At 40.5% G+C, this 12,877-nt stretch overlaps 1 protein-coding gene across 3 annotated transcripts; it reads left to right on the forward strand.

The window, feature by feature from the left end:
* The first annotated feature begins 130 nt into the window (after nt 1-130).
* LOC105187538 (probable serine/threonine-protein kinase DDB_G0282963) lies at nt 131-12,877 on the forward strand. Of its 3 annotated transcripts, none has more exons than XM_011148403.3 (21): nt 131-347; nt 914-1,107; nt 1,909-1,967; nt 2,094-2,277; nt 2,361-2,533; nt 3,101-3,217; nt 3,371-3,490; nt 3,615-3,739; nt 3,920-4,305; nt 4,409-5,294; nt 5,461-5,746; nt 5,945-6,772; nt 6,865-7,893; nt 8,155-8,520; nt 8,616-8,716; nt 8,826-10,192; nt 10,272-10,527; nt 10,663-10,761; nt 10,870-10,995; nt 11,071-11,978; nt 12,267-12,877. In XM_011148403.3, exons 2-20 carry the CDS (start codon nt 937-939, stop codon nt 11,628-11,630), a joined length of 7,239 nt encoding a protein of 2,412 aa, XP_011146705.2. In that variant the 5' UTR covers nt 131-347; nt 914-936; the 3' UTR covers nt 11,631-11,978; nt 12,267-12,877. The 3 variants fall into 3 exon arrangements, with proteins under 3 accessions (XP_011146705.2, XP_011146706.2, XP_011146707.2); XM_011148404.3 differs by having other exon boundaries at nt 5,963-6,772; XM_011148405.3 differs by having other exon boundaries at nt 3,636-3,739.

Genomic DNA, 12,877 nt, shown 5'->3' on the forward strand with positions numbered 1-12,877 from the left:
TATAGAAAGTTTCGGAACTCCAAACTACAGAAATTCCCTATAGTATAGCCAATCGACATGGCGGAAAATGCTGATATTACCGACTGCTATCCAATGGTTATTCGATTATTCGTTAGTAGTCTAGCACAAAACGTCATCTAATGACACATGATGAACTTTATCATGGTCGCGGACGTGACCGACCGCTCATGATTGCGGCTGGCTCATCAGTAGTGCTTCATGGGAGAACTGCGAACGAATTGGTAGAAAAGGAAAATGTTTCGATTAAGTATGTGACCGAAAATATATTCGTCGTGTATACGAAGTGACGTTTTCCTATATATGTGGTTCCGAGCAATAATTCGCAGGTAAATCAAAATTCTCCTGGCACGAAAACTACGAAGGAACGAAAAAGAACGAACGAATGGTGCGAGCGTCTTGGAGTGAAGCGCGAGAAACGTAACCGCGAATTTGTCTCGATTTCCATTTGCCGTTGCAGGCGCGTCCGATGAATGTGTGATACTCAGCGATTAATTAGTGCGTCTAATCTCATTCGTAGACGTTGCTGAAATACACATGAATCAATCGATGTAATTTCGACGATATCGAAGCTGCATCTTACGTAGTTAATCTTTCGTATAATTGCGCCGCACACACATTATCTTAAGATTTAATTGCATTAGCGCACCCGTCTTTTGGAATCTCTTGATATCTCAGTTTAAGATTTTACTTAATAGTTATTATATTGATATAAAATATAATATACAGATTTAATTTGTAATATTTATGTGGAATTAGAGTACTTCAAAAAATATGCTTGTGCAATTGATTCTCCTGTAGGATAGATTACAAGATATATATATATATATAAATGTAAAATACTATTAATTTTATTATTAATTTTATGTTACTATGACATTTATAATCTGTTTAGTAGTTGCAAAGACGGCTCACTAAATGGGGAAGGTTAAGAAGAAACCCGAATTGCTCCACTGCAGCAAGTCGCGCAATGTATTACGTAACTTAATGCTAAGAGATCTTGGATTACGTACGACGCATAAAACTAGTACACGTGAATTAGAACCAATAGCTGAAACAAACCTGGTATTAAAGGACCATAAGGAATTGGTATGTATTCATATACATGTTTCAGAAATAGGTGGCCAAACTTTAAGAGCATATTCTACTTAGTGTAAGAATGAAAAGAAGATCATGTAAATATGGGTCTAGAAATACTTTTTACAAATACTTTTACAGATACTTTTATTAAGTATATTTCTAGCACATTTCAGTCACATTGTTCGAAAGTTTTGGAATAATAATTATATCAATAGATGAATTGGCAAAGGAAGAGCCATTCCTTAGTCTGCATCATTTCTAGAGTTGAAATTCTTGGATTTTTATTTGCGGGGATATCTTAAGACTCTTGTTTATGAGATTCTCATTGCTACTATAGAAGTATTTTGAAATCATATTATTACTGTACTGTATACTGTCCCAAAATATAAAATATTTTGGAAACTTTTGAATATCAATGCAAGGCATATATTGATGCAGGAAGAAATCATTTCCAACAATTTTTAATGAAATATTCTTATTATAGTCTGTTATAAATAAAAAGTGTTTGTAACTCAGAAAGGAAGTGTTTCTGGGCCCATCTTTATATGACTTTTTTCATCTTTGCAATGAGTAGAATATGCTCTTAAAGTTTAGTCATCTATCTCTAAAACATTCTGTATAATAATAAATATATAATGTAAATATATAATATATTTAAGTTTATGTACACAACTTAAATTTATTCTCTAGTTTTACCAACATAAAACAGTTTAACTTATAATAATAAGAGAAAAAAGATCTAGGTCTATATACTTTTGCTTGTAATATCTATAATGATTAAAAAGCAAATAAAATACTTTTTATTTGTAGAAATGCGAGTTACCTGGTGTTCCTAGAGCCACATTCTTAATGGTTTTTAGTCCTGATGGGTAAGATATAAAATATGCATATGCATGATTGATTGTTCTTTATATGTAATAATGTGATATGGTAAATTGGTTTGTAAATTAATATTGTTGGAAATAATCAGAATTTTAAAATACGAATAATTTTAGGACCAAGGTAGCATCCACCCATGGAAATCATAATGTTTATATTACTGAAATTACAACAGGAAAAAATATTAGAACTCTGTCTGGACATCCACGTACTCCATGGTGCATAGCTTTTCATCCATCTTCCAGTCAAATCTTAGCATCTGGTTGCTTAGGAGGTCAAGTTCGTGTATGGGATTTAAGTGTAAGTACATGATGCTTGCAAATATATTTTGATAATAAATAATTACAGATATTCAAGGATTAATAATAATTCTGTTTATATAGGGTGGTAGTGAAATCTGGAATGCTGAAAGTCAAACTGTTATAGCTTCATTAGCATTTCATCCATCAGAAAGGTTATTGGTCATAGCAACATATAATGAAATTCATTTTTGGGACTGGAGCAAATCTCAACCCTTTGCCGTGGCTACTACAAAGACTGAGAAGGAAAAAGTGAGGTATGTCTGTATATATTATACACATATATATATATATATATATATATATATATATCCAGACTTGGACAGCTATATAGCACTTACATAAGTTACATCTTATTTTGGCAAAAATATCATTATGTAGATCATGGACATGTAAATATGTTTTATGAATTTCTTTGGCTTATATTCTTGATAAATATAATAGTTATCAAATATTGTAATGAACACTTATATTCACTCATATTTCTTTTTATGTATTTTGACAATGGTAATACAAAGAGACTGTAAATAGAGTAAGATTTTATGTATCTCAGTCATTATACTTTTGATTTTTTAAGAAAATATTTTTTTTACCGAATGATATAATAGGTCAGAATATTTCGTTCTTGACGATCGTTCATAATAACTATATAACTCCTTTTTTTATTTTTATTTTTCTGAATTGTTTCTCATTCAAAAAGTTAAGATAGACGATGTAAAAGAACGTATTGAAAAAGATATAAAAAAGTAATTTTTTTGCTATGTATCAATAGATATTGGAGACATATTATACTTTTATTCCATATCATTTTATAAAAATTGCAGATACGTGGCTTTTGATAATTTAGGAAGAAAATTGATCACAGGAATTGCAAATACACCTCAAGTCCAATCACAATGGGACCGTGCTCCTGTGGGACAATTACTCAGAACTAGTTTATTGTAAGAACATTATGCGATATATGCATTATGTAAAAATATGAAAATAAATTTAACATTATTTTTCTGCTTTCTGATAATATCTATACACACATGTGTTACTATATAATTATAATTTATTAATGTTGTGTGTAACAGTAATTGCTAAAAATTTAGGAATTTAAGATATCCGCGAGGAGGTTTCCCGGATATCGAACTTTCGCCTTGGCATTTGTGGAATCATGGCTCCATGTACGGAAGAGGACCAGCGGACAATTACGCAGAAAGGACTTCCCGGTACTCAAATTATTGATATTAATTATTACTTTGTTATTTTATTTAAGCTGCATGATACAAAAATCAAAATATATATCTATAGATAGAGAAAGAGTTTGCAAAATTTGAACAGAAATATTTTTAGTGCGTACTTATTCATGCGTAGAGGCCTTGAAATGTCCCGAATGCGATTCAACAATAACCAGGAATTAAGGAACAGTCTGAGGCAGGAAGAGGCACGGTTTCCACGGCGACGAAATTTATCTGAAGGTACAATGTTTGTACTACGAACACATAATATCAATGCTGCTACGTATTCCAGATATAAGTTAGTGCATCAATTTAAAGACGACACCGTTATATTATCGCATAATGCTTAATCTATAAGTACATCATTCGGTACTCTAACAATCGAGATTCTTCGTAATAGTTTTATGCCTTACGATGTAGAACTGAATCAAACTAGGGAAGCTACATCTCGCCCGAATATCGCGAGAAATTTTCACATGCCCAGCATCAATCCGGAAAATATGGACAATACAGAGAACAGGTCGGCGGACGACAGTAATGACGACGAGGCATCGGCCGGATTGACGGTGAGGCACGAACGAGAAGTTAACGCGATCAACGATGAGATGCAATCCAGGCGTTCTCATCCCAGAGACGATTTGTACGAACGTTTGAACAATGCGTGGGTCGGAGTGGACGAAAGATTGCAGGGGAGCAACTCGCAGGATCCAGAAAGAAGAATAAATCTATGTTATAGGAACCTTGTCGATCAGTATGTGACGCTCGTGAGACGTTACTTCGATGTATCCAACAGAAACAGGGATACGGTAAGCTCTACGTTCTATTTTGACCTAATGACTGACTCACACGAGTTCTTCCTTTTCTCGTTGGTATGTGGTAAACGATTTTCTACTGCTTTTGTATTTAAAGATTGATCGCGGCACAGATCCCATGGATATACCAGAAACATCGTCCGCCAATCCCGAGGAGTCCAGCAGTAGAAATGAAACTGCGACCGAGTCGTCTATACGAAGATTAAGGAACGAACTGAATTCCAGTGCTCAAGCGAACAACACGAATTTAGAGAGGCTGCAACGGTGTCGACGGCTGTTAATGGAGCGCTTCGAGCAAGAGGAGATCGGAACTACTCTTCAGAATTTGAGAGAGGCACTAAACGCCGCTGCCGAGAATAATAGCTCCTGCTTGGTGCGATTGCAGAAGTTACGGGAGAGACTGCAGAGGCAGACTACTACGTTATTCGATCATTCATACAACTGCAATTCCCGTCTGCAGCTGCTTCGCAACGCTTTGAATGACGAGATCGAAGCACTCAACAATATGGAGGTACAGTTCACTAACACGAGCTCCAGAATCGAGCGGTTACGTGATGAGTTCACAATGTATGGTATTTTACCGCGAAATCGTCATATTGCGACCGATCCTTCGCAACTGAATCTAAGCGAGGCCGAGTGGCGGGCGCTTGTTGCGAACGACGAGCCATTACCTAGCACCAGTTCCGGCTTGACGGGAAACACGTTGCACTCGATGCTGCCCTCGGGAGCACGTAATGACTTACATCTGGAATCCGATGTATTCCCCAGCTCGAGCTCAGGCGGCAACGAAGCTAGAAGAAACGAAGAACGTGACGTGCACGCGGACGGCGGCAATGAGCATGCGAGCACGTCGTCGAGGAGTAACAGAAATCAAAATGCTGGAAGGGCTACGAGAAGACGTTTCGACGCTACGGACACTGAAGATGAACCTCCCAGCAGGCGGAAGCGTAAATTGGGACCGTCGATATCGTTACCTTACATTGGTAAACATATTGCTCACTCTAATAGAAATGTGTGATGAATGTCGATAGTTTTAAATGTATCAGATATATCACAAGAAGTTGATTGTGATGTTATATATAGTCAATAAATACTGCGTGATAAATCTTCTCTCACAACTGTGCTGATTAGGTTTCTTTATTATTCCAGGAGATAGTTCATCGTCTAGCGACGAAGGCTACTTGGGCTCGACGTCGCGCAACGGCCCGTCTAACTTCACGGTTTCTACTCATTCAGCATTTCAACCGAATGTACCTAAACTAGTCCCGCAGTTGAGGCCGCAGAATCAAGAAACGTCAGCTGGTTCCTCTAGATTAAATGATGAACAAATGGATAGGAATGATTTGTCCGACAATACGACGAATAACGAATCGAACGAAAGAAACGCTGAAATTAGAGCGATGAGGATTATACAACAATGTAATCGTACACAAAGGTAAATATCTCGCTTCATTAGCGGATCGGAGTATATTCGTTGAGTCTCGAATTTTGCCTGAAGCACATTTCTCTCCCTTCTCTTTCTTCTTTAACATTACGTACATTCTGCGTAACGTTACGTTTCATCGTGTCTCTCTCTCGGGGAGAATCAATCGCAATCAATCTGTAACATATGTATGAAATTTTTAACATTTAGAAATTTACCTCTACTCAGGAGAGTGCTGGATGTTCTTCAGCGGCATTTACATGCGGATCGGATGGAGAGCAATAACACTGTCCAACAAGTTTCACTGGACGATTCAGAGAACGGATATTGGCTTCTCGAAGAGAATAGTAATTCGGATTCCAATCTGGATGATTCAAACTCTAACACCAATTCGAATCCTCGTCGATGGACCAGTCGTTGGATACAGCTAGACACTTCGAGTAGAAATACGGAGTACACTAACGAATTGTCGAACGAGCAAGCTGAAGCGAGATCTCTCTCAGAGGACGTAGCAGATCAGAGTTCTAATGATAGACACAGAGATCAGAGTCAAACCATGATGCGCGATAGGAATCGATTGTCGCCTGTGTCTCTAAACCCTTCTCGCTATGAACAACCACCGTTGTTTCCTTTTAGAAGCTTACGAGAAAATCAGTCCCGAAGAGTAGATCAGAATCAGACACGTACTAACGACTCAACTCATGGTACTTCGTTTCAGTCGCAAACGTCCGATTCAAACACGACGGGTGTGTTCACGAATTTAACGGAAGGTGTTGTTAACGACCCTGCAGCGATGAGAACCGCCGACAGGGCTAATCGCGAGAGCGGTAGCAGTTTCGCGAGCAGCAGTAGCAGCAGCAGCAGGCAGCAACAGCAAAGTCAGAGCCAGAGCCAGAACCAGAGAAATGCAGACGAGGCGGATCTCGATCTCAGAATGCTCGGTATTGGCAATGTAGAACCGAGAGAAGGTTCCTTGGGAGTTCGACAGGGGATTCAGTTACTTAATCGCCATATCGATAATATGCAACGCTTATGCCGGTAAGTTGACGCGACTTATTGTACTCAACCATGTGTTTTTATTTTTTATTTTTTTTTTCCTCAAGAGTGACATTCTTTTGGTTTATAAACAGGGCTCGGTTGGAGATAGTTCAGTTGTGCCAAGTGCGTAAAATGTGGGAGGACTTGCAACGGCAAATACGTTCGTTACATGTGACAGTTCGCGTGGAGCGACTGAACAACAACGATCAAACGGGAGCGCAAAGGGATGCTGCTAATCTCGCCAGCAATCCCACCAGTGCGTCATCAACGGCGACTTCGTCGACGAGCTCGTCCACGGTCGCGAATTCGCAAAGCGAATCGGCGAAGAACTACAAAAAGGCTCTGCTGGAGAATTATCAGAGGCAGAATAGCGAGAACGATCACGCTAGAACGTACGATCATAGTCAGCCGTCGACGTCACGGGGCATTACCGAGAGAAATCACGAGGACGAACCAACACCGTCATCCAGTGGCTATAACGTCGAGGAAACCTCCACCAACATCAGTCTGTCGAACTTGTTGCCAAGTGACTCGGAGTTGCGGCAAATGCTGTCCCACAATCTGAAGGAAATGCTGGACGGCTGGTATTCACGCTTGACGTCGCGCTGCCAGAACTGTACTTCTTCTTCCGATACTAATAACACGCAGCAGTACGCGACAAACGATCACACGTATTCCAACTTAGCGACGACCAGCAGCAGAGACGCACAGTTACCCAGTATGTCTAGTATCGTGTCGAATATCGGTGCTAATTCGAATTTGCCTACGGTGACCGCGTTAACGTCGCAGTTGAGCCCGTTGCCGAGTATCTCGAACTTCAACGTCAACAACAATATCGAGCATAATGGCGGTTCCGAGAGATCCACGCAGATATCGCACGCAAATGTCGATCTTCCAACGGATAATACGAGCAACAACGACAACAACAATGGTGGCAACGACAACGCGACTAACGTCAACTCCGATCTCGTTACGCAATATCCAGCGAACCAGAGCAGCAACTTAACCTCCTCCACATCGTCGCCTGAATCGTCCTCCATTAGCAGCAGAGCGCGAAGCAGACGATACCAGAACCTGCGGCAGAACTTCCGGCAAAACTTGCGGCAAAGAATGAAACTCCGGTACTCGCGTTTTTTTTTTTTTTTTTTAAAGAAACAACTCTATACATTTTAATGGTAGAATAATTGAAAAGGTTACACAATGAACACGGTAAACTTTTATGATTATGTCCAAAATTTACAATGATTCAACAATGAGAGCCCTAAGCGACAGTATTGTCAAGTTACAAATTTCGGTTACAAGTTTCATCGGATTCTTTTTTTTCTCTCAACAACACTATACTACCGTTGTCGCTCTAAATTAACCATGGTCTCACATTTCAGATTTCTGAGATCGTGGTTGATGAGATCGCGTAATACGAAGCAAAGTCGCATCGGGCCTCAGTCCCCCAACAATCCGTTCCGTCATTGTGAGAACGTTAGAAGACCGTGGCACTTACGCAGGAACGCACCCGGCAGCAGCAGCAGCAGCAACAATAGCGACCGGGACAGAAGACAGACTACATCCGAGTCTCTGCAAAAGATTGCGGAAGACCTACTACGACTGCAATCTCTAGTCCGCCAGCAAAGAGCCTTAACCCGAAGCGGTAACGTCAATAGAGGGTCCGACAGTGACAGTCAATCAGAAAATCGCGACAACGAGAATCAGGAGATGGAACAGATACGCGAAACTACGAGATTGAGAGCCAGGTGAGAGTAAAAACATGCGGAAGATATAGAAGAATAATTAATCGATAAACTGTTCGATAATAATACGTTAATATCGATCGACGACATCACTTTAGGCAAGTCCTCGGTCTGATGGTGAGATCTCTGATCCAGTTTTTCGAAGTGACGAGGTCGGGAAATGGTTCTCAAAGCAATGTCCTGTACGAACAGATGTACAGTAAGTCTGTCAGGCTGTTGATTAAGCAAAATGTGTATCACACGTAATAATAAACACTATTGTTAATCTACGTTTCTTCTTACTCTCTTTTTTTTTCTTTCTCTTTCAGAAATGTACGTGCTACTACACTTGGCGTTAGAATTAACGGATTTACTATTAGCGCAGTTGGTAATAACAAGACGAGAATTGGAATCTAGTCAGTACGGCCCATTTACTTCCGATCTGTCGGCCGATAATCAGAATAGGGGCGAAAACAACACACGTTCCAACAGCAGCATTGACAACAGTCTGCAGACGGAAGGTAACCGCACGAGCGATAATGCGCAAAGCAGAACAATGCGCAATATAGAGCACGACAGGTTCTCGAGAAGTAGTCGCAGCAGCGATGTACCAAGTACGTCCGCGGGTGTCTACCGGGAAAATGCGGAAGATCTTTTGGCGCCGGGAAACAGACAATATCCTATGGCAGAGCAACTAAAGCGGCTATTTTATACTCCGCGGCACGCACGAGTCGGCATGCACTCGGGAAATAGTTCGTCGATCGAGAATCAAGGCTCCAACACGACTAGATCTAGCAACAACGGCAGCAGCGACGATAACAATCCTACCGGCAACAGCACTCGCGTTGAAGATAATCGACAGTCGACCTCGAACAGCGGTCTTACACTGTCGGAGAACGCGCTGTCGGCGGAGGTGCAGAGTATCGTGGAGAGAATTCAAAATAGCAGCAGCTCGATTAATAACGACGATCGCGGGGAGACACGCACGATCGCTGAGAATCGAGGAACGAACGATGTCTCTAGAGATAATCCGAATCGCGAATCGCATCCGCGTAACGAGAGCGAGTCGGTGGCACGAACGAGGGACTATCGACGAAGTCGTAGGAATGCCGTGGTGCTTGATCCACCGAGGCGCGTCAGTGAGCCGAATAACTCACAGGAGAATGAGACCGCTCAAGTCCCTAGCACATCGTACTGGCCGAACTTCGCTGTAGGCGTACAAGGTAGCAGGCCGTTGCATCAATTACTCAGACCTCAGAGACCTTATCAGCCTTATCAGCCTTTTCAGAGTTTTCCGCTGACGCGCGTTGCATTGCCGCCACGCGACTCTTTGTACAGATATCCCTTGCTTCAAAGAGATGGCAATATCGACTTCGTCCCAGGCACAATGTCCTCGGACAATGTCTGCTCATGGCGCAGATTCCTTCACAGGGAGGGCACGTCTTCTCTCCGACAGGAATTTAATGTGCCGGAGCTGCAAGTCAACAGCATACCCGTGAGCGACTTGAACAACTTTCCTCACAATCTTCGTAGAAGACGGATCTCGCCACCGGATCCCGATACCCATCCGCTTTCGTATAGTATGGTGCAGAGGTTGCTCAGTTTCGGCGTCGATAACAGAAATAACGATCGAACGAATGATCTGGCGAATCAACCCGGACCAAGCTCTGCGATACCAAGCAACAATAGAAATCGGGTATAATATATATGTATATATATATTCCTAATCGAGTACGTACCAAGACAATATATAATGTCAATTATTGTCGTATCAGATGTTCAGCCCGACGTTTCTGGCGGTCTGGCGATCGAGTGGAGTACGAGTCGGTGCCAGTTCCGGTGGCGGTGGTGACGATGGAAACGGTGGCGGAAATGGAAACGGAGGTGGAGGCGGTGGAGGTGGCGCCGGCAGTGGCGGAGGTGGAGGTGGTGGCAATGGCAATGGCAATGGTGGTGGTGGTGGTGGTGGTGGAAACGGCGGTGGAGGAGGACAAGATCCAGGGAATGATGATAGCGACGATATCGATTTCGGTAAACGCATTCCTTTCTTTTTTTTAATCTTAAAATACACATCATTGCGATGGTATATACTTTTGAATCTCTACAATTACTAATCACTTCACACATGTGTGAAAAAGAAGATTTATAAATCAAGTTGTTTTCCAGATCATATACCAGTGAGTATGTTCAATACGTTGGAGATGCAGAGTTATCGCGTTCAGGCGTGGGATTTCACTAACGGTGACATTCCCGATATTACGGATCGTGAGTACAGACCGTGCGTGGAACATTGCCTCAAATATGAATCCTTATTGCTACAACGTTTCTCTTCGATTCGTTTACATTGTCGTATTAATATCATTCCGTTCACAGCGGAGAAGAACGTAGTGGTGCGCGAATGCAAGATTCACAACGACGCTAGCATCGATATATCTTCAGACGGGAAACTATTGGCGACACTCTTACCGTCCGGTCGTATCAACGTTACGACTATGTTAGGTAAGTGAGACATATATTGCGATCCACACTGTCGTCTGATCGGTATATTTTTATATTATTCATTTTGTGATCTAGGTGTTTACAGTTTACAATGGGAAACACTCGGGGAGAGAATTTACTCGACAAAGATCGACCAGACTGTGGTGTCTGTTTCGATGTCACCTACGCAACAGCATCTTCTGGTAGGTTTGGCACGTAGGATTCACGTTCCCGCCAGACCTTTCCCGATGGCATTGATCTATAAACTGATCGAGAAGCAGCCCGAGGACGAGAAACAGGTTCCGTTGGAGTCGAATGATTCGAGAAGTTACAAGGTGTACGATCGCGTTGATGGTTATCATAGGACAGATGAGCTCGCGCACAATATAGCTAACACCGCTACGAACAATACAGCGAGGCAGAACGTCGTTAATTCAACGGATAGACCGCATGTTCAAGATTGGCGAATTCGTAATATGAGAACCGAGCTGGATATTAAGAGCAACCGAGAGAGTATGGTGCTTATTAGGGAATTGTTGCAAAGTAGTCGAGAGACTACTGGCTATGTTAGTTTGAACTGCATTAGATGGGTACCACAGCCGGGTCAGGGAATGGTTTATGCTACGAACACCGGACAATTGAATATTCTGCAGTGATGTGATGCAGTTTGTAATAACGAGACGGAGGAAGTAAACGTTCTCTTCGTATTATAACGAATGCTTATAATGAATGTATCATACGCATAAGATATATATTACGCAATATTGAAGTTTGTTGCGAGATTAGTTAAAATAGAATCATAAGAACGAACTACGCGCGTGGTATATATTGTTAATGACGTTTTTATCACAGTCTATATCAAATCTCGACGTGACGGTGATAAGTACAGCCCGAGACTTTGAACGAGACTGCTATTTGTATTTTATCGTTTCTTTTCTTTCCTCCACAGATGTTATCCTCTATTTTTGTTCTGCGAGGCGAATGTAAAAATGCAAGATGTATAGGTACGATAATATACGTTCAATTAATATATATAGATATATATGTATATATATATATATATGTGTGTATATATAATTATGTATATATATATATCATATATGATAATTATATATATACACACAGACACACACACACACACACATATATATATATATATATATATAGATATATATATAATTGTATAGTTTATACGATTTTTCTATTCCTTTAATTTTTAAAGCTACTTCACATTGTGTGTCTCTATTAGACTGATCTTGAAATATATGATCTGACTAACTCTCTGCTTTCAGAAAGTTTCTGTTATATGCTGTGTAATAGAAAATTGGAAATGGGTCGCTTACTATACACTATCAATATGTATTGACCGATCGATGAATGCTACAATACCATTAAATAAAATCATTCAGGAGGTATTTCACACTTTTTATTATCTCAATCATAAAAGAAGATACGGGAGAAGCAATTTGTCGTGCCATATAAATCTCGCTTTGTACCACCTTTCTAGACGATTTTTATACTTACCAAATTTTACTATTTTCAAAATATATGTGTGTAAAATAATTTCGGGACACAAAAGTAACATATGTCCACTTTAGTTTCTATATTGCGAAAGACAGAATGTTTATTAAAATTGCAGGTATACTAGTTTAATACGTCTATATTAAAAGTTTTGGCATAGGAGATACAAATGCAAATATACATGTCGATTGAATAAATGATTTCAGGCACAATTTTATTTTTATAAGAAATTGCGTGTTTCTTAGAAATTTGGCGGTTCGAAGAGACAAGAGTGGCTCCGCTTGTGTATACAATGTCAGAGTTCGTTACAACTTGTTGTATACATAGTCGAGTACTCGTAATGTGTTTCTTTCTCTGTGTATAATCATTATCAATAATAATT

This window comes from Harpegnathos saltator, unplaced genomic scaffold (genome assembly GCF_003227715.2).
Source record: "Harpegnathos saltator strain DR-91 unplaced genomic scaffold, Hsal_v8.6 scaffold126, whole genome shotgun sequence".
NCBI lineage: Eukaryota > Metazoa > Arthropoda > Insecta > Hymenoptera > Formicidae > Harpegnathos > Harpegnathos saltator.